Below are 18,272 nucleotides of genomic sequence, written 5' to 3'. Positions count from 1 at the left end.
GCGCTGATTGACCAGACTTTACTCAATAATAACTCCTTTATTAAGCGTTATATAAAAAAATGGTACAGGACTTTTCTGTTTAGTTTACTGTGCTCTACGTGCTCACGAGCGTTGTCAAGGGTGCTTTGGGACACCCTGTATATATATATATATATATATAAATACATATTTGAGTAAGAGACTTCTCTATATAGAGTTAAGAATTTTGAGAATCATATTAATCTACAAATCTTGTAAATAAGGTATTCAAAAAAATGAAAAAATATAACAACGTAAAAGAGATAATTATTATGAAAATGCGGATCTAATAAAGTTTATAATAAATAAAATAAGTTCGGTATATTTTTAGAATATGGGTTTCTCTCTCTTAAATAATACGATATGACGAATGGCATAATATTAAAAAAAAAGAATTAGAGAAACTAGTATAATAAGATTATTTTCTCTTAGATTGCAATAATGACTTTTGTCAGTCATACTTAATTCAGTATTAAGATGTTTGCAAAATTGATAGCGTGCATTTGCTTCGACACAGACATTTATATCGTTGATAGCTAATTACTGATAGCGCTTATTCGTTGCTTGAAGGTTATTTCAATCGTTGCTAACTCGGTTCAAGTTCAACCATTAAAATATCGATTTGCTAATTTCTCGTTAATGTCCGTGATTGACGAGCAAAGTCCCGCATTGTAATTTACAACTAATCGAAAACTCATTATACGTTCAAAATCTCATAATTTTATTAGAACTTTTGCTTTTCGTATAATTGCATATTTGTAAAATTACTCTACAATTATTTTTTAATTTTGAACTATTTTTATAAATATATTAATTTAATATTATTTAAGATTTAATTTAAAAAAAATATATTCTAAGACACATTATTAAAATAAAATAAGATTTAGCTAGAGAGGACATGAGAAAATTAACGACATTCTTTACAAAAATTAATATCTCATATACATAAAACAATTTGAAATAATAATAAAATTCCAAATAAAAAAGTAAAAAATGGCAAATATTGAAGCTTTAAGATGTGCTGTTTGAGTATTAAAGAATAGTATTATATAATTCTAACAAGAATGATATTTTATTTCTTGATAAATGCAACTGCTAACATTTTATGGAAAGATCAATTGATCATACAAAGAAAGCAAAATGCGACATCAAATAGAGGATCACATTGCCTATGTCCGACAATGTTTGCATAATGTTCAGTGTTTAACGTACCATATTTCAAGCGATTTACAGCATGCGAACGTTTTTCATGTTCATGTTTCTACTTCTATATACTTGTATCAGAAATATACCGCGTTATTTAGAACAGAATAGATTGAGATTTCGCATTTCGAAAAATGATAAAAGTTTATGTATAATATACATCGCATATAGATAAAATTTGTTATTTACAATTAATAATACATTATAACACCTTGTAAACATGATGCATCGAGCACACATACTGGATATATAATCCTATTAAATAAACTAAATAAACCTGATGCGGCGATACATTTATTAGATATGAAATTTATATACATACATATACAAACATACGACTTTACTATTAGTTTGATATTACGTACTTCAAATATCGTTTCAAAACCGCAAAGGAATTCCTTTATAAATTCAATTTTGCTTAGAGAACAGTTATTTTATTGTAGATGATTTAGTTTAATCGTATTATAGAGTAAATAAATGCAAATTCGAGCAGGGATACAGAGAATTAAGAATATTTAAAGTATTTTTAATAAAAATGAAAATAGAAATATACAAAATATACCCATTTTGTTTGTTTCTTGTTTTAAATTTAATGTGCATTTCAGTGATATTCGCAAAAATTTCATAAACTACCGCGCGCGCACACACGCACACACACGCACACTTGTTTACTATTATTTTATGTATAAAATTGTATTCATATTAAGTAATGATAAACAATTTAGATTAAACTTCTACGTGCGGCAAATTGAAAAATGTTCTATAAATTATCCCGATGGAAAAGAAAAAGGATGGGGAAGTTTATAATTAAATTAAAATAATTTGTCATAAAATAAAGTACAAATGTGTGTAGCGAAGTTGAACATGTCAAATTCATCTATCGGGTTAGTGTAACGAATAATATATATATTTACTGCATTATGGGATTTTAAGCAAATATGTATATTTTTTTATAGCGATGTCACACTGTTACTACATCTGGGAACGTCTCCTTGGGGAGAGCTGGCTCGGAATATGAGAGATAAAAATGACTATGCGTCGTATGTAGCTGCCCTATTTTTTTTAGCGAATCCCTAGCGATACGAGTTCTCTGTTGCAACATGTTCTCCATTCTACAGGTTATGCTTTGAACTCTCGTTGCTGAAAGCCTTTACTATGCAATTACATACACGTCTCTTCAAGGATGTGACGTATCCTACGTTTGACCGCGTATCCTACGATGTTTCATTCGTATTATTTTTCGATTAAAGAAGATCACTTGTCATGCTATGTTTAAAATTTTGATATAAAATGTTTGTATAATTGAGGTTAAAAATTATTTAACGAGATTTCATAAATGTGACCTCTCTTTATATTTTCTTTTGCCTTGATGTATTATATCTTATTTTAATCACATTTCTCTTTATAACGTTTTTATAAAACAAATATCTTATTATGTAACTGAAATAATTTTTTAATAATAATTGATCTTTCTCCTCTAGACTTTTTATTCTCTAATTTATAAATATTAAGTTACTGATTACACTGATCGACAAAATAAGAACTTTCTTTTGCCTTAAGTTCTACTAAGTCATTTCTGGTAGATTTTTTTGCGCTGATTACGAATCTGGCCGTAAAAATGGCGTATCACGCCAAGTTTTTGAGAAAACCTCAGTCAAAGTTGCTAAAATAGGCGTTTTTGATACTTTGGCGTGAGTTATATCTTTCAATGGAGACGTGCTACAGACGGCAGCGGTACGTGTTAAAATTTTAAAATTATAAATGGAAGATCCAAAATGGCGAATCAAATTTTTGAAAAATTATTCAAATCATGAGTATGTGTATTAGATTTATGTGGTCGCTATCAGTTAAGAACAAAATTAGAGTAGTTTCTTGTTACTTTTGTTACTACAAAAAAATTTAGTAACGGGCAATTGAAGACGTATGTCTGGAAAACATTGCAATAGATATTTCTTATGTTTCGACCACTTTCTTTTCAGGAAAATCTTTCCTGCCTGGGACTTCTGGCATTTTTATCATAAAGTATGAGTCTTGAGTTTTATTTTGAGCTGTCGCTGTCGCCTGTAGCACGTCCCCATCGGAAGATACAATTCACGCAAAAGTATAAAAAACGCCTATTTTAGCAACTTTGACTGAAGTTTTCTCAAAAACTTGACGTGATACGCCATTTTTACAGCCAGATTCGTAATCAGCGCTAAAAAATCTATCAAAAATGACTTGGTAGAACTTAAGGCAAATTTGGTGTCGAACAGTGTTATTTTTCTAATCTGATCCTAATTCTTCAATTTTTATCGTTTAATTATGATTTTTTTAAGTGATAAGACTAATACTAATTTTATTTGGTTCGATGAAAAAAACGCGTTTAAATGCGTTTGACGAAAAAAACAAACGAAAATGGATATAAGCTCGTACGAGCGAAGAACATCTTCGAAAGAAGGAAGCGACGGGTGAGTTATCGGGTATCGGTCGATTATATGGTTGAGGGAAGTCTCGATCGCAGGAGATCGCTAGAATTGACACGAAGTGGCTAGGGCTACTGGTATCGACAGGCTTCGACTATCCACCATCAGTGCCTATCACGGTTTCAAATCGAGTCCGGTGCTACATTCGCAAAATCTCCTTGCGAACGCAGATTGGCATGCTGTGAGAGTGTCATCAGTCGATGACATTGTCACTTACACAAACAGGTCTTGCTCGATGCTGTTAATAGAAAATGTATAAATTTCATATCTTGCATAAAACAGGATATAATATAAATCTCTGATATTTGAGCAAAATATTATTACAATAAGAAAGAAAGAGAGAGAGAAAGAGAGAGAGAGAGAGAGAGAGAGAGAGAGAGAGAGAAAGAGAGAGACATCAGTGATTATTTTTATAAATATTTAGAATGAAACAAAACTGAATCATTGAATATATCTGGTCACAAAAGTTTTTCAACGCAACATTAAATTTTCATAGTTACAATCGTGTTCCTTGTCGTGTTTACTTAAAGTTGTTGCTATCTAAAGTTTTACTTCTCTTATATCTCAAGTTTATATTGCAAATGCGCTCTGAATGATCATTTACAGTTTTTATAACAAATATTACAATTGTTTGTAGTACTTATGTGTTTGATAAACATGAAATTATTATATACATAAGCATTATCTTATTTTATTTATTTAAATTACATAAGCCGGCAACAGAGAACATATTTTTTAATAATATAAATAAACTTTTACTCAAGACTGAAATTAATATTGTTACTGCTTCTAGAAAATTAATGATTCGTTAATATTTAAAAATAACGGTTATTAAATGTTCAACTTGTGTTATCAAACATATATCCTATAGAAATATTTCATAGAATTTATTTTATAGAAATATATATTTATTTTTCACGATTTTGGAGTTTCAATTTTCTAAAAGAACGTTATTTTATTAAAGAAAATATAATATAATAAATTAAATGTTATGAAAAGATTCAGACCAGAAATTCAAACGCTAATTCACAAAGTTTAATTCATCATTGTTTATTATTTCAAATTTATGATCTATTTGTGCTATACTTTTCACTTAAAATAATCTATCCGTGTATTTCTAATAACATTCATTTTCTTTGCTTAATCAACCTATTTTAACCAACATATTTTCTATAAAAAGTTAAAATTAAAAATCACTGTATTCTTGAAATTTACACTTTATTCTTTAAATATAACAGAAATCTCTGGATATTATTGAAACAGAGAAAAATACGAAACTCGCGTATAACATAACTATCGTGTGTGACGTATGCAATATAGAAGGGAATTAAAAAACGGTTACATTAATATGACATACATATTCCAATAATTAATCAATATTTATGGAGAGTTTTGAGTTTGTTACAAATTCGAGCGGAAACAAGTTCTCGTAATTTACGACGTGATATTTTCAGAGTAGTAAAGATGCGTGCAATACATTTATAATCGCTATTTCGATATTTTGGAATCTACCTATGTTTTCCTTTGAATTCGCATTATTTACAATTTACAGCAATGCAACGTCATATATGGATATGTATATTTGCATCAAAATTACACTGAAAATCGTTAAAGTGTCCAAATATAATTGTTAAAGTGTCAAAAGTAACGAAATTAGTAAGTGGCTAAATTATGCCAATCGGTTTCTTCAATAATATTTTCATTCAATTTCGTTTACTTGTTGGTTCATAAATAATTTAATAACATTGTTTTATTACATTTTACGTGGGTGCTCTCTCTTTATTGACACATTTAAATATTATTTAAAAAATATATAACCTCTCTTTCTATAGAGTTTTATGTCTATTACTGTATACATTTTTAATATAAAATTCCTGACACTATATTATTACGTGTTATTAGCAAACTGCAAGTAATAAAATTATTACGATTACATATCGAATGTCTCATAATTATTTCATGTTTTTTAAGAATCACAAACATATTATCTATATTGAAAAAATTGATTTCTACTTTTATTAAATAAAACTCGGAATGATATAATCAATAATTCAAGCGTTAATAAAACTGTTACTAATATTATTATTATCGTTGCGATTACTATTATAAATGTTCGTAATGCCGCATATGAACGCGAAAGTAAGATAGAGGCGAGTAATGAAAGGGCTAAGTCGCGTATAAAGCACTTTATCCAGACAGAAGCGTTCGTTTTTGGCCGCGGCTTGAACTGTAAAGCTGCATTTAGCGGAAGCTGCCTTCTAATCCCGATTTCTCGATCCGCCGGGCAGTTTCCGGGATAACGTATTTTCGCGGCGAGCGTGCACGATGACGTTGCATGATAACTCGCTCGCCGTATAACCGCCAACATTTGTGCTACATAAACATACACGGTCCCCCGCTATTATTTCCTACATATACACATCGTAATTAATAATTGACCGAGCGAGAGATCAAAATAAGCCGTGAAACGCTCGCAATTTTGGGGAACCTGGCTCCGAATGATTTTATTTATCGTCGCGCGATGACGAAATTAGCAGTAAGCCGAAATACGTGTATATAACTATACGATACGTTCATTGAAAGTTTATAAATTATTCTCGCGTATGGAATATAAATTCAATTTTAAGTAAGAGTATTTATGTAAGAAAATATTTAAATATATACAGCTATGCAAAAAAAATGTGCATTTTTCTCAATAGATATCGATTATTCGATTATATTTAGAAAGATATATTATTTATATAAAACAATTTATCGTGCTGGTAAAATATTTTATACTGCGTTATTTTATACATCAAATATATATCGTATCTATTTCCTTTGATATGTATATTTCACAAATGTAAAGTCAATTTTTTTTCTTGTAATGAATACATCAGTACTTTAATCGTTTCTAGCTTTCAAAAGTATAAAGCATGATAAGCTTTCTGCTAATTAAGCTTCGGGAAAGGGGGTAAAAATAATACAACATTTTCCACGATTGAAAAGCAAAAAATAGCTTGTTAACGAATGAAAAAAATGTGACATTCTTCTTCCGGAACATATGTCTTTTATGTCAATATAACAGCGATACACTTTGCGAAAGCAGAATGTGAGCTAAGCAGCCTTGTTTCCTCGAGAATTGCTATTATGAAACTTGGAAGATGATACAACGCAGTGACGTGATTATGAAACACGAAAGCACGAGGAGAGAGAATACGGTAAACCGAATTTCGCATATTGCGAGACAACATCGGCGCGAAATAAAGCGTTCGTAGTCAGGAATACAGGTGCACTTTAAATCCGTGGAATTTATGCTCTCGCTTCGTTCGTTTCTCGTGAAAAAATCTCGCGGCTCGCTAACGAAAAAAAAGAAAATAGAAAAAGACAAGCAAAAATAGTCGGATTAAAGAGCATTGCGAGAGAATTAAACGCGACGTATTCAAACGAGTTCTCTTTGCCGTTTCTCTTTGCACATTTCTTGCAATTTATACGACGCTCAACTATAATACTAATATATATTATAAATATGTATGTTTGAAGAACAAATAGATATTTATTAAAATGCGAGGAGAAACATTTGTGGATAAATTTAAACGCCGTCTCGCACGTGGAGCGGTCACGCATAAAATCATGCGAGAAACGTTTTTGTCGGGAAATTTTTCGCGAAGTATCTGTGACAAAATAGCGTTTCTCATGACGACGCAACGCGATACACTGCACTATAAATATACACTATAATTGCTATAAATAAATTTGCGTGAAGTTTTATTCTGTTCTGTAAGCAAAGTCTCCACCGGTCTTTGCATTATTTCTCTTAGATAACTTAACTTTTCGAGACGTGACAGTTTACAATCAAAATTATTTAGAGATTATTATGCTTATACATAAAATGTAAGCTTTTACTGTGCTTAAAAGAAGTTACTTGCGCGCATATATGCATGTGTGTAACAAAATCATGTGTTACCAAACTTCATGTTTAGATAAACGTTGAATGTTGTGTTTAAAGAGTTAATATCTCGAAATGCAAGTAAAATTTAAATTCAATAACGGTTTTGATCCAATCGTTCAATTACAAGCAATTCAAACTCATTGATACATTACGATGTATACATTATTGCTATAAACGAAAGATGTTTCTACTCTATGATTTGTGATATCAGTTTGTGCATCTTCAAGTTTTGTGATCTTCTGAATTAAATTGATTTCGAAATAATGTGCTTCTAAAATAGAAATTTCCAATTTCTATATAATTCCCAATAATGTACAATTGTTTTAACAAGCTCTTTCTTTTACGTATTGTATTAAAATTAATAATTTTTTTAAATAACAAAAAACTTTTGTAAGTCTAAAATTGATGTATTAAACTTCTTATTTTTTGACATTACGACATTACATTGAATATAGATCATATATTTCATTTGAGAAATTTTTCTTTCAAATTTTATTCGTGAAACAAGAAGTTATGTGTTCCATATGAGCTGTCACAATGTCACAATAATAAAAGCACTTTTTCATATTATATATTGTTAACTAAAAATTTGTAAATGTATGCAATTTCTTTACATGAATTATATATATAATACATCTTTTCTCTTTTTTTATAAATAATGATAGACTGTTCTTCTTGGACGTGCCATATGCAAACTCATTGTCAAACTTAATACAGCAATGTTGTTTGTCTATAATACATTACTGTTATTTTTCATTTCTGTGCTTTTATTTATGAAAATTTCTTTAAACATGCGTTACATATTCATATACATTAGGATATTAAATTAAATTCAAATTTAAGTTTACGTGTGTATCTCGTCAATATTTAGTATATTATTTACACAATTATATGCTATTTATATATCATTACATTATAATTCAATGTAAATATAACAGAATATAATTAACTGTAATTTTAATACTATCAATCGAAATTCTAATTAAAAGAAATTAAACAAATTTCCAAAGATCTTCAAGGAACGATTATATGTATTATAAATCGTCGATATAAATTCTTATAATTTTAATAATAATAACGTTAGTTTACAAACTCCACATTTCTTTCTTTGTCTGAAGTTTCTTATATATCGGATTCGTCTGCTACAAATTTTCAAAAATGATAAAAAACGCGTTTTTTGGAGGGTTTCAATCCCTTTTTTTCGAAAACCTGACCTGATAGAAATTTTTTGATGGTAGATTCGTGCTCAGCATTTAAAATTAGGAATAGTGTTCACAAATGCTCTGGCACAAAACCTTGTAAACTAGTATAATTATTTGATAATTAAAATTTATCATACTCCAGATTCACAAACAACATTCAATTCAAATCTTTAGAGAAAAAAAGAAAGAAAAAAAGAGGATGAATATAATTATATAGATAAAAAGGAAGTTATCATCACACTCTTTACGATTCAATATGAATATCTTATAATACTTTGTAATAGAAATTGTCATTACCTTCTTCCTTCATATTAGCAGGCGAGATTTTCTTAGACTTGGCCTCGATCCAAATTGGCTTCTTCCTACGAGTCGAGTATCATCGGCGGGCGCGAGAAATTGCTTCTTTCATGCACTTCACTTTCTTCGCGACATGCTTATCCGTTACGACATGCGTTTCCGCAAACTCCGGATCTCCGCCAAATTTATCACATGCAAGAGCGCAACTCGATTTCGTACTAACTCGTTTCTGCGCACATCGGACCCAGAATGGATCGCCGACGAAAACCAATACGAGCGTGTAAATATTTACTCGGCGTGGGATCCAATTAAATTTTAAACGTGCGAACTTTCACCAACGTCAGGTAGATCAAAGACGTCAAAAACATAGCATCAACCGTTTGCGATTTTATTTTCGTTCTATATAATTTGTTTCTCCTTCAATTTATTTGTTAGAAAAATTAGAGAAGAGAGCGCAGAAAAAAGAAAAAACAACCACATAGTTCTCATCGGTGATTAAAATTTTCTCGCGAATCGCAAAGTAGAACTGTACGATAAATCGATCAATCGATCGCGAATTAATTCTTCGACACGAGTCCAGTTTCATTTAAAAAAAAATTTAATTGTAAAGTTCATTTATTTACGTGTTTTATTTTCAGAAGCGATAATTTTCCTCAAGGATCTCTCTACTTGATTGATCTTGAACAGACTCTCTGCGTCCAACCGTTTTCGCAGCCGCGAAGCCTGCAACTGGTGGCTGAATTGCCACGCCGAGATCGTCATGAAGCTTGCTATAATCCCTTCGTGTTAACTCATCATAAGCTGCGCGTAAGCTCGCCGTCTCGGTGACGCTTTAATCCAGATCGTCGAGAGAGCACGTTTTATTATTTTCGATATATCGTCCGGCAGGCAAGCTTTTTTTAATCGCCGGATATACTAAAATTTTAATATGATACAAAATACTCGATTATATCGTGGACTAGCATGATTTTAAAATAAAAATGTGAATATATATATAGTTTAATATTACACTACTCTACTTACTCTACTTACAATAACATATAATGTATATACATTATAGAATTCTTTATTAACCACAATTCCATATAAAAAATCTCGCTTATATCAATAGGAAATAAATAAATACAAAATGCAATTATTTACGAATAAAAGAAAAACTAAAATTGATTTGTCGCAACTTTTACCAATTTTGCAAATTGTTCGCCTTACCCTCTTTTTCTTTTTTATGTTCTCCACATTTTAAATAAAGTGCTGATAATTATAGTCACATTAGGTGCATTCAAAAATCCTACCTGTAGGATAAAATAGCATTTAATTTATTAATCAGGACAAAGAAATCTTTACTTTTCTTGTATTAATTTGTCAATTAAATGCTACTCTATCTCACGGGTAGAATAAACTTGTAAAGTTTTATTAATTATGCATTGATTGTACGAACTACAATAATGAATTGAACGAATCACATGCATATATTTTCGTAATAAGAAAAACGAAGACACATCTTTGTTTTATCTACACAAAAGTGCACTTACTAATCATCCCATCACCAGATATTTGAATTTTATAATTTTACAGCTATTGGTTCTCTTTTCTTGCAATATCATTATGATATTTTTAAATAATTTTATTTCTTACAAATATATTAAATCACAATAAATTATCATATAAAGCATATATATAAGAAACGTAAAAATATTTTAGTTAAACTTTCTCTTATATATATTTAGATGAAAAATCTGTATTTTATTATAATCTGTATTTTGTTACAACATTAAAAGAGATTGATATTCCGAGTTTATTATGTAAAGCAAAGGTATAGATCTTAACCCTTAAAAATAGAGATATGTTCTTTCATTCTATAATGAACGAACCAGATAGTACATATTTATTTTTCTAACATTTCAGCTGTATGTATTTTCTCAATACACCATTTATATGTAATGTATATGTTGATATATAAAATATAAATCTTTAGAGAAATTCCATCTCTCGTTCGATACCGACGAATTTGAGTTGCTCCGTTGGTCCATATCTAAAAATCATCATATTTCATTCAATTTTAATCTTATTGTTAGTTAATATATCGATTCCATCGTGCGATATATGCAATGTATATACCTATAATCGAAAAATAATTCTTCGCCAGGCTGAATCGCTCTCTTAGCAAAAATACCTATTCTGTGATCACCATTTACCATCATTACTTTCGCATAACAATTTGGATTAATCGAATGATTGGCAAATCTTATTTTATTTCCCTTTCTTGTTGCATCAACGACAAAATCTAAAAAATATATTTTAATGTTTCTTTCGCTCTCTTTTAAAATATCTAATCAACTGTTAATTTACATTGCATTTACCATTGTTGAGATTGAAAAGAAAACTACACATATATTTGTCGTATACTTTTCCTCTTCTGTCGGCCTCATCTTGGCTGATAATTTCGCCGCAGTATTCCGAGATGAATTCATTCTTTGCCGCCGACTCTTTCAAAAAAATTCCCCAACCTGCTACATCTGATGGTGCCATCAGAAGATGCTTATCTATAAACCATAAGATTTTCGTTTTCTATCTTTGTTCTTTTGCTTGTTTAACAAAACTATGCGATTGAAAGTTATTAAACTTACGAAGACCACGTTGCACGCTGACGTTCCTGCAAGATATCAGAGTGATGTGGAATTGATCAGCGCCACACGTTTGGCAAAGATCCGGGTCACATTCCCTCACGGCCAAATAACACGGGCATTGCTTCGTGTTACACTGAGCCTTACATCTGCAGCCAGGAAATCGATTCTGACATTCGCTGCTACACTGACAGAATTTTTCGCAAAAGTTCTGCGCCTGTATACAGGAACACGAGTTATCGCATTGGCGTCCCGGATGATCGCAGGGTGCGAAGTTGTGCACATGATTAGCACCTGTCAAAATGTATCGAACCATTAGACAATCGAAAACTTATAGATTTAGTCTTGAAACTAATTAATGCACGTACCAGAATCCTTCTTAAGTTGTATTTTTCTGCAATGCATCGACCATAACCGATGCTTCTTCTTTTTCTTTCGCGGCGGTGTAAAGTCTTTTAGATTTTCAATAGTGGGAATATCCGAAGCCTCCTTTTGCGCGAATTCATACACTTCTTGACAAGTTTTCGTTAACATGATTTGTGCCAGTGCGCATGGATTACCAGGGAAGGCTTTGTGAAGAGCTCGGAACAAGCTCTGTTCGGAACCTGTCCATGAGAACTCGCTTTCTGTCTTAATCCGTTTGCCAATTCCTAATAGTGTGAAAGGTGTTTGGTTTTCAGGTTGCGCTTGATCCTCCATAATATCTTCAGGTTTACAGTCCTTGTTAACGTTTTGCTTAAAATCTAATTTGAACAATAAAACATTTTAGAATTCTAAATGAACTCGCGATATCAGGAAAATAAATCATTAATAATATATTTACCTTGACAACTGCCTCCTTGACCATATTTATTGCTATCATTGCTATCCTCGCTGCTTGCTTCGTTTCCAGAATCTACACTAGCTTGTTTTCGTACCTTCCTAGGACCACCGCGTTTTTCGTCGCCTTCTTCCTCCTTTATATCCGCCGCCTGTGCTGCCAGTTTTTCTTTCATTCCTTCCTGTATTCGAAAAATTTTGATATCAAATCTGTTTTAAAAACAAAAATTACATCGAAATGTAACAAAATAAATGGCGTACCAAATGCATGTAACATTCTGCTCCACATGGCTCAGGAAATGGTTTTAGATCAGGTCCTTTCCGTTTCAACAAATTCGGACCTGGATGGCAAACTTGAAGACCTATAAGCAATATTATAAACTCACTACGAATGTACTTTCGTCGGCTGATTCGGAATGGTTGAATGGAGAAAAATTTAGTAGAGAGATACAGCGATGAATGATGAATGAAATATGATTGCAGATGAGCCCTTGACGATGTCTCTGTGCTAAACAAAAAAAAGCTTCCGATCGATAATGCATTAGTTTATATGCAATATTGTTCTTTACCTTGCGGCGATGTCCCCCTGGCTGCTACGATAAATCAGGAATCACAAATTATTGTAATTAATAAACCTTCAACTTAAAACACTTAAAATATACAACACTAATAAGTTGTATTTCAGTGAAGTGTGCTCATATTGTTAGTATTTTACTTTATTTTTAAAAAGAACATGGTAGTTATTTAAATATTTCATAATTTTAAAAGAATAAAATTTTATTTTTTTCTTTATATTTCACACAAAATACAACTTAAAAAATTAGAAAGATTGCTTCATTGCTTCATTGCATATACTCACGATGTAAGAAGCAGTCGTATTTGAAGCATCGCCTGCAGAATAAGGTATGGAAAGAATGCATTGTTTGTTCCCTAGGTACACTTTTCGCGTTTATACCATCTATATTAGGTGTACATTCTGGAGGTAAAACGTTTGGGTCAGATCTTTCTGTTAATTCAATATATTTTTCTTTCAATTCTTCTGGCCTTCCTTTATCAGGGAACATACTTGATATTGCCTAAAAATAATAACTATAAAACAACTGCATCGAAATTACACTAATGTTACATTGTATCACTGAATTTAATTTCTTTACATTGAATATGTGTATCGATGGGAAGGGAGTAGCCATTGTCTTTCCACTATCAATCTTTTCCATCTTAATTTCAGACTTTATTTCAATGTCTTTCTTTTCATTTTCTTTTTGATTCTCTTTCTCTTTGGAAGATTCTTTTCCTTTCTTTATCTGTTCCCTTTCTTTATCATCTTTTTCGTAATTTGCTAAAGCATTTACCAAATCGACAAAGATGGAATCATCCATAAAACCAGATTCTCTATCGCCATGAACCTGAAGCAATAAGATTGTTAATAAGAATAAAATTTTTTACACAATTACAAAAACAAGTTCACATTGTTTTCTGTACCTTTCCATCATAATTTTTTATAAGTTCCTCGATGAAGGTACCATCCTGATCCAAAATCTCATCACCCATATAAGGAATATTGTGCAAAACAGTTTCATCTTCTACCATAAAGTTCTGTTGAATGGGAGCCCATGTGTACATAGTTGGTATAGGACTTACTGCATTAATTATTTTTACAGGACAACTTTGAACATCGCCGTCAGGGCTGGTTACTTCAGCTTTTTTCATGCAGGAAAGATGAGGTGGAATATCTTGCATCGCTAACCACATTGCCTTTCCATCTGCCCATCGCTTCTGTTCAGCCACGAGGAGTTCTATATTCAATAAAAAACGATAACTATATGATACAGCAAACTACTAGCTTATATACTAGTAAAGTTAGCACAACTATCATTATTTATATAGTATTTAGTTCATAATAATAGAATAAAAATAATTAATATAAAATGGATAAAAGAGAGAGAGAGAGAGAGAGAGAGAGAGAGAAATAAGAAAAAAAAAAATTCGTGTAAATACTTATAAAATCCAACTTGCCTGTCATAACCTTGCGATTTTGATTCCACGCGATTTTGACTTCGTCTGCTCGTTTGTACCGTTTCATTTGCCGTAAACGCATATACTCCGATTTAACCCTTTTCCTCCATTCAGCCGAAATTTTGGCTTTCGACATCGTGATTTCGACGCGTGATTCTTACAGACAATTAACAGTCACATCAAATTGTAAATATTCGTGACCATAGACATAGAAAATATAGACCGAGCATATACTCGTGGGATTGGCGAGAGAATTGAAGCCAATGCGGGACGGTGCGACGAGGTAAATTGTGCCTAAATTTGATTGGCTATTATATTGCGAAAGTTTACGTCAATGATACGGTCCGTTCCGAGTTAAGCCCGAATCACACTAGCGGCTAGCGGCTGCGATTGCGATTGCCTCAGCCAATCAGAAAGCACCAATTGCAAGTATGATTGGAGCGTAGCAAATCACAATCACAAACGCAATCGCAATCGCAATCGCAGCCGCAAGCCGCTAGTGTGATTCGGGCTTTAGGCCGATATTACATTTGTCGTAAGACAAACTTTTTAAGCATATTGATTGGCTGCAAAATAGAAACTTTTTTGAGTCTCTAGATATTAGCTAATCAATGCGCTTAAAAAGTTTGTCGTACGACAAATGTAATATTGGCCTTAGGCATGAAGCGCGTAGACTGCATAGAAAATAGTTTCGATTTAGCGCGCGATTTATAGCGTTTTCGAATGAACGGGTTAACCCAACCCGGTTCAATTAATCCAATTAATCACTATATTTTACTATAAATTTAAGCCTTTTATTGGCAGAGACGATGCAACGCTCTGAGAGCGATTAAACCTGCTACATTCAAAAACGCTATTAATGCGCGCATTGGAAGCGCTTTGGTAGTGCTGAGAATTCCCTAGATTGTACCAAACGTACTAAATTCTTAGCATTTCTACCAGCATATTGACTGCTTCTATTTCAATTGGAGGCAGTTGATGCGTTTATGCAATCTATGCGCTTGTTGCATAATACGGAACAGGGTATCGATCATGTAACATTTCCCCAGCAGCCCTATTCTGTAACTTTTAACGACAAATTCGCTATCGTTACGCGTCGCTATTTTTCGATGTTTAAGCTGCGTAAAGCCCGTATCAGACTACGCATTGAAGATTGAGATTTAGGATTGAAGATTAAAATTTGACCAATCAGAACAAAGAAATTTTAGTCCCCTTTTGTCCTGATTAGTCAAATTTCAATCTTTAATCTTCAATCTTCAATTTTCAATGCGTAGTCTGATACGGGCATAACGACGCGTAACGATAACGACATTGTTGTTACGAAGTTAGGGAATAAGGGTGTAGGGTACCGATTATGTAACATTTCCCCTAGGGCGAATACGTAAAAAGTGGAAAATATTAGCATTGAAATCAATGGCAAAATTTTTCACTTTTTACTTTTCTGCCCTAGGAGAAAAGTTACATGATCGATACCCTGGGGCGGAAACATGAAAAGTGAAAAATTTTGTTATTAATTTTAGAAGTAATATTTTTCACTTTTCACGGTTCCGCCCTAAAAAAAAGTTATTTAATCGATACCCTAAACAACAGACTCTTCATTGTGATGGAACAGCAATTGCATAAATTCTCGGTCTTAATAAAAAATTAAAAAAAATAATACTATAATATGATACAAAATATTATAAATTATTATGATAATAATTATAATAATATAATAACATAATATAATAATAAGAATATTATATAATAATATACTAGGTTTACCGGAAAGTTCTGTCCGTTTTTAAAATAAAACAAAATACAAATTTTTTTTTATTACCGTCAATAAACCTTTTTAAATAATGTAATTGGTTTTTTTTTTTTTTTTTTTTTTTTTTTTACATGGGTAAAGTATTATTAAATGATAGTTGTTACTGGATTTGGTGAGTATTGGTGAAAGAGTTAATTTTTTTTTTAAATTTTTTTTTATAAAATTTTAAATTTTTAAAGAAATGTCTGTACACGCCCTTTAACTTTATTTATATTTTTAACTATTGTTCAATTCGGAACTATCGCTTTCATTGTTTTTCTTCAAAAGTATCAACGAAGAGATTACAATTATTAGAATTCGTTTGTTAATGTTTTGCACGGCGTTTATCTTCAATTCGCATTTTAATTCGCATTAGCGCGTAAAGCGTGCAAACAACTTCCGAATAATTGAAGCACTTCATGCGCATTAAAAAAAAAAAAAAAAAACCGATTTCAAAGCGCTGCGCAATAGTCATGCAGTTCATACAGTTTATGCGTTTCATGCGCAAGAGTTACGGATTTTCACAAACTTTAACGGTTAGCGCTGGGTTGCGGTTAGCGCTGGGCAAGGGTGTACGGAGTGCTAAAAATCGGTCAAAATTGGACTATACCAATCGATAGAGAATCGCGTGGGATGTGTTTTGGACTTATATATTTTTTGTCATTTTCTCAAAAAAATTGTTTTTTCCCTAAGTCACAAGGGTGTACGGAGTGCTAAAAATCGGTCAAAATTGGACTATACCAATCGATAGAGAATCGCGTGGGATGTGTTTTGGACCTATATATTTTTATTCATTTACTTAAGAAATTTTTTTTTTCACCGTCATGAGGGTGTACGGAGTGTAAAAAATCGATCAAAATTGGACTATTTCAATCGATAGAGAATCGCGTGGGATGTGTTTTGGACTTATATATTTTTTGTCATTTTCTCAAAAAAATTGTTTTTTCCCTAAGTCACAAGGGTGTACGGAGTGCTAAAAATCGGTCAAAATTGGACTATACCAATCGATAGAGAATCGCGTGGGATGTGTTTTGGACTTATATATTTTTTGTCATTTTCTCAAAAAAATTGTTTTTTCCCTAAGTCACAAGGGTGTACGGAGTGCTAAAAATCGGTCAAAATTGGACTATACCAATCGATAGAGAATCGCGTGGGATGTGTTTTGGACCTATATATTTTTTTTCATTTTCTCAAAAAAATTGTTTTTTCCCTAAGTCACAAGGGTGTACGGAGTGCTAAAAATCGGTCAAAATTGGACTATACCAATCGATAGAGAATCGCGTGGGATGTGTTTTGGACCTATATATTTTTTTTCATTTTCTCAAAAAAATTGTTTTTTCCCTAAGTCACAAGGGTGTACGGAGTGCTAAAAATCGGTCAAAATTGGACTATACCAATCGATAGAGAATCGCGTGGGATGTGTTTTGGACCTATATATTTTTTTTCATTTTCTCAAAAAAAATTTTTTTTCCCTAAGTTACGAGGGTGTACGGAGTGTAAAAAATCGATCAAAATTGGACTATTTCAATCGATAGAGAATCGCGTGGGATGTGTTTTGGACCTATATATTTTTTTTCATTTTCTCAAAAAAAATTTTTTTTCCCTAAGTTACGAGGGTGTACGGAGTGTAAAAAATCGATCAAAATTGGACTATTTCAATCGATAGAGAATCGCGTGGGATGTGTTTTGGACCTATATATTTTTTTTCATTTTCTCAAAAAAATTGTTTTTTCCCTAAGTCACAAGGGTGTACGGAGTGTAAAAAATCGATCAAAATTGGACTATACCAAACGATAAAGAATCGCGTGGGATGTGTTTTGGACTTATATAATTTTTTTCATTTTCTTAAAAATTTTTTTTTTTCCGAGTTACGAGGGTGTACGGAGTGTAAAAAATCGATCAAAATTGGAC

At 31.8% G+C, this 18,272-nt stretch overlaps 2 protein-coding genes across 7 annotated transcripts in view; both read right to left on the bottom strand.

Moving 5' to 3' along the window:
- The window catches only part of LOC115233348 (adenylate cyclase type 2), a 42,351-nt gene extending 32,235 nt beyond the window's left edge, over positions 1-10,116 (bottom strand). For 2 of the 4 annotated variants that reach the window (XM_029803722.1, XM_029803705.1), the window contains exon 1: positions 9,737-10,115. In XM_029803722.1, the coding sequence (XP_029659582.1) occupies positions 9,737-9,875 (139 nt within the window). In that variant the 5' untranslated portion in view covers positions 9,876-10,115. Of the gene's footprint in view, positions 1-9,113; positions 9,179-9,736 lie in introns of all 4 variants that reach the window. The other 2 variants (XM_029803740.1, XM_029803714.1) reach the window with 2 other exon arrangements.
- Positions 10,117-10,567: 451 nt separating this feature from the next.
- On the bottom strand, positions 10,568-14,814 carry LOC115233373 (histone-lysine N-methyltransferase E(z)). Of its 3 annotated transcripts, none has more exons than XM_029803748.1 (12): positions 14,573-14,814; positions 14,039-14,352; positions 13,711-13,962; positions 13,416-13,632; positions 13,126-13,149; positions 12,818-12,918; positions 12,561-12,738; positions 12,106-12,480; positions 11,741-12,031; positions 11,474-11,656; positions 11,232-11,397; positions 10,568-11,145 (listed from the first exon to the last, which is right to left on the bottom strand). In XM_029803748.1, the coding sequence occupies exons 1-12, from the start codon at positions 14,706-14,708 to the stop codon at positions 11,085-11,087; spliced, it is 2,298 nt and encodes a 765-aa protein (XP_029659608.1). In that variant the 5' UTR covers positions 14,709-14,814; the 3' UTR covers positions 10,568-11,084. The 3 variants fall into 3 exon arrangements, with proteins under 3 accessions (XP_029659608.1, XP_029659617.1, XP_029659626.1); XM_029803757.1 differs by having other exon boundaries at positions 13,126-13,146; XM_029803766.1 differs by lacking the exon at positions 13,126-13,149.
- Positions 14,815-18,272: the final 3,458 nt, after the last annotated feature.

This window comes from Formica exsecta, unplaced genomic scaffold, assembly GCF_003651465.1.
Source record: "Formica exsecta isolate Colony F162 unplaced genomic scaffold, ASM365146v1 scaffold105, whole genome shotgun sequence".
In the NCBI taxonomy this organism is placed as follows: domain Eukaryota; kingdom Metazoa; phylum Arthropoda; class Insecta; order Hymenoptera; family Formicidae; genus Formica; species Formica exsecta.
Note: the sequence above shows the minus strand (reverse complement) of the source record. Positions and strands in the feature narration are given on the sequence as shown.

Bases quoted from the DNA above. Each gene is read 5' to 3' on its own strand.
- LOC115233373 (XM_029803748.1), bottom strand. From the start codon at position 14,708: ATGTCGAAAGCCAAAATTTCGGCTGAATGGAGGAAAAGGGTTAAATCG. The intron at 13,150-13,415 runs GTGAGTATATGC...GATTTATCGTAG, and splicing joins ATACGACTGCTTCTTACATC to CAGCCAGGGGGACATCGCCG. The intron at 12,481-12,560 runs GTAAATATATTA...TGTTCAAATTAG, and splicing joins TCAAGGAGGCAGTTGTCAAG to ATTTTAAGCAAAACGTTAAC.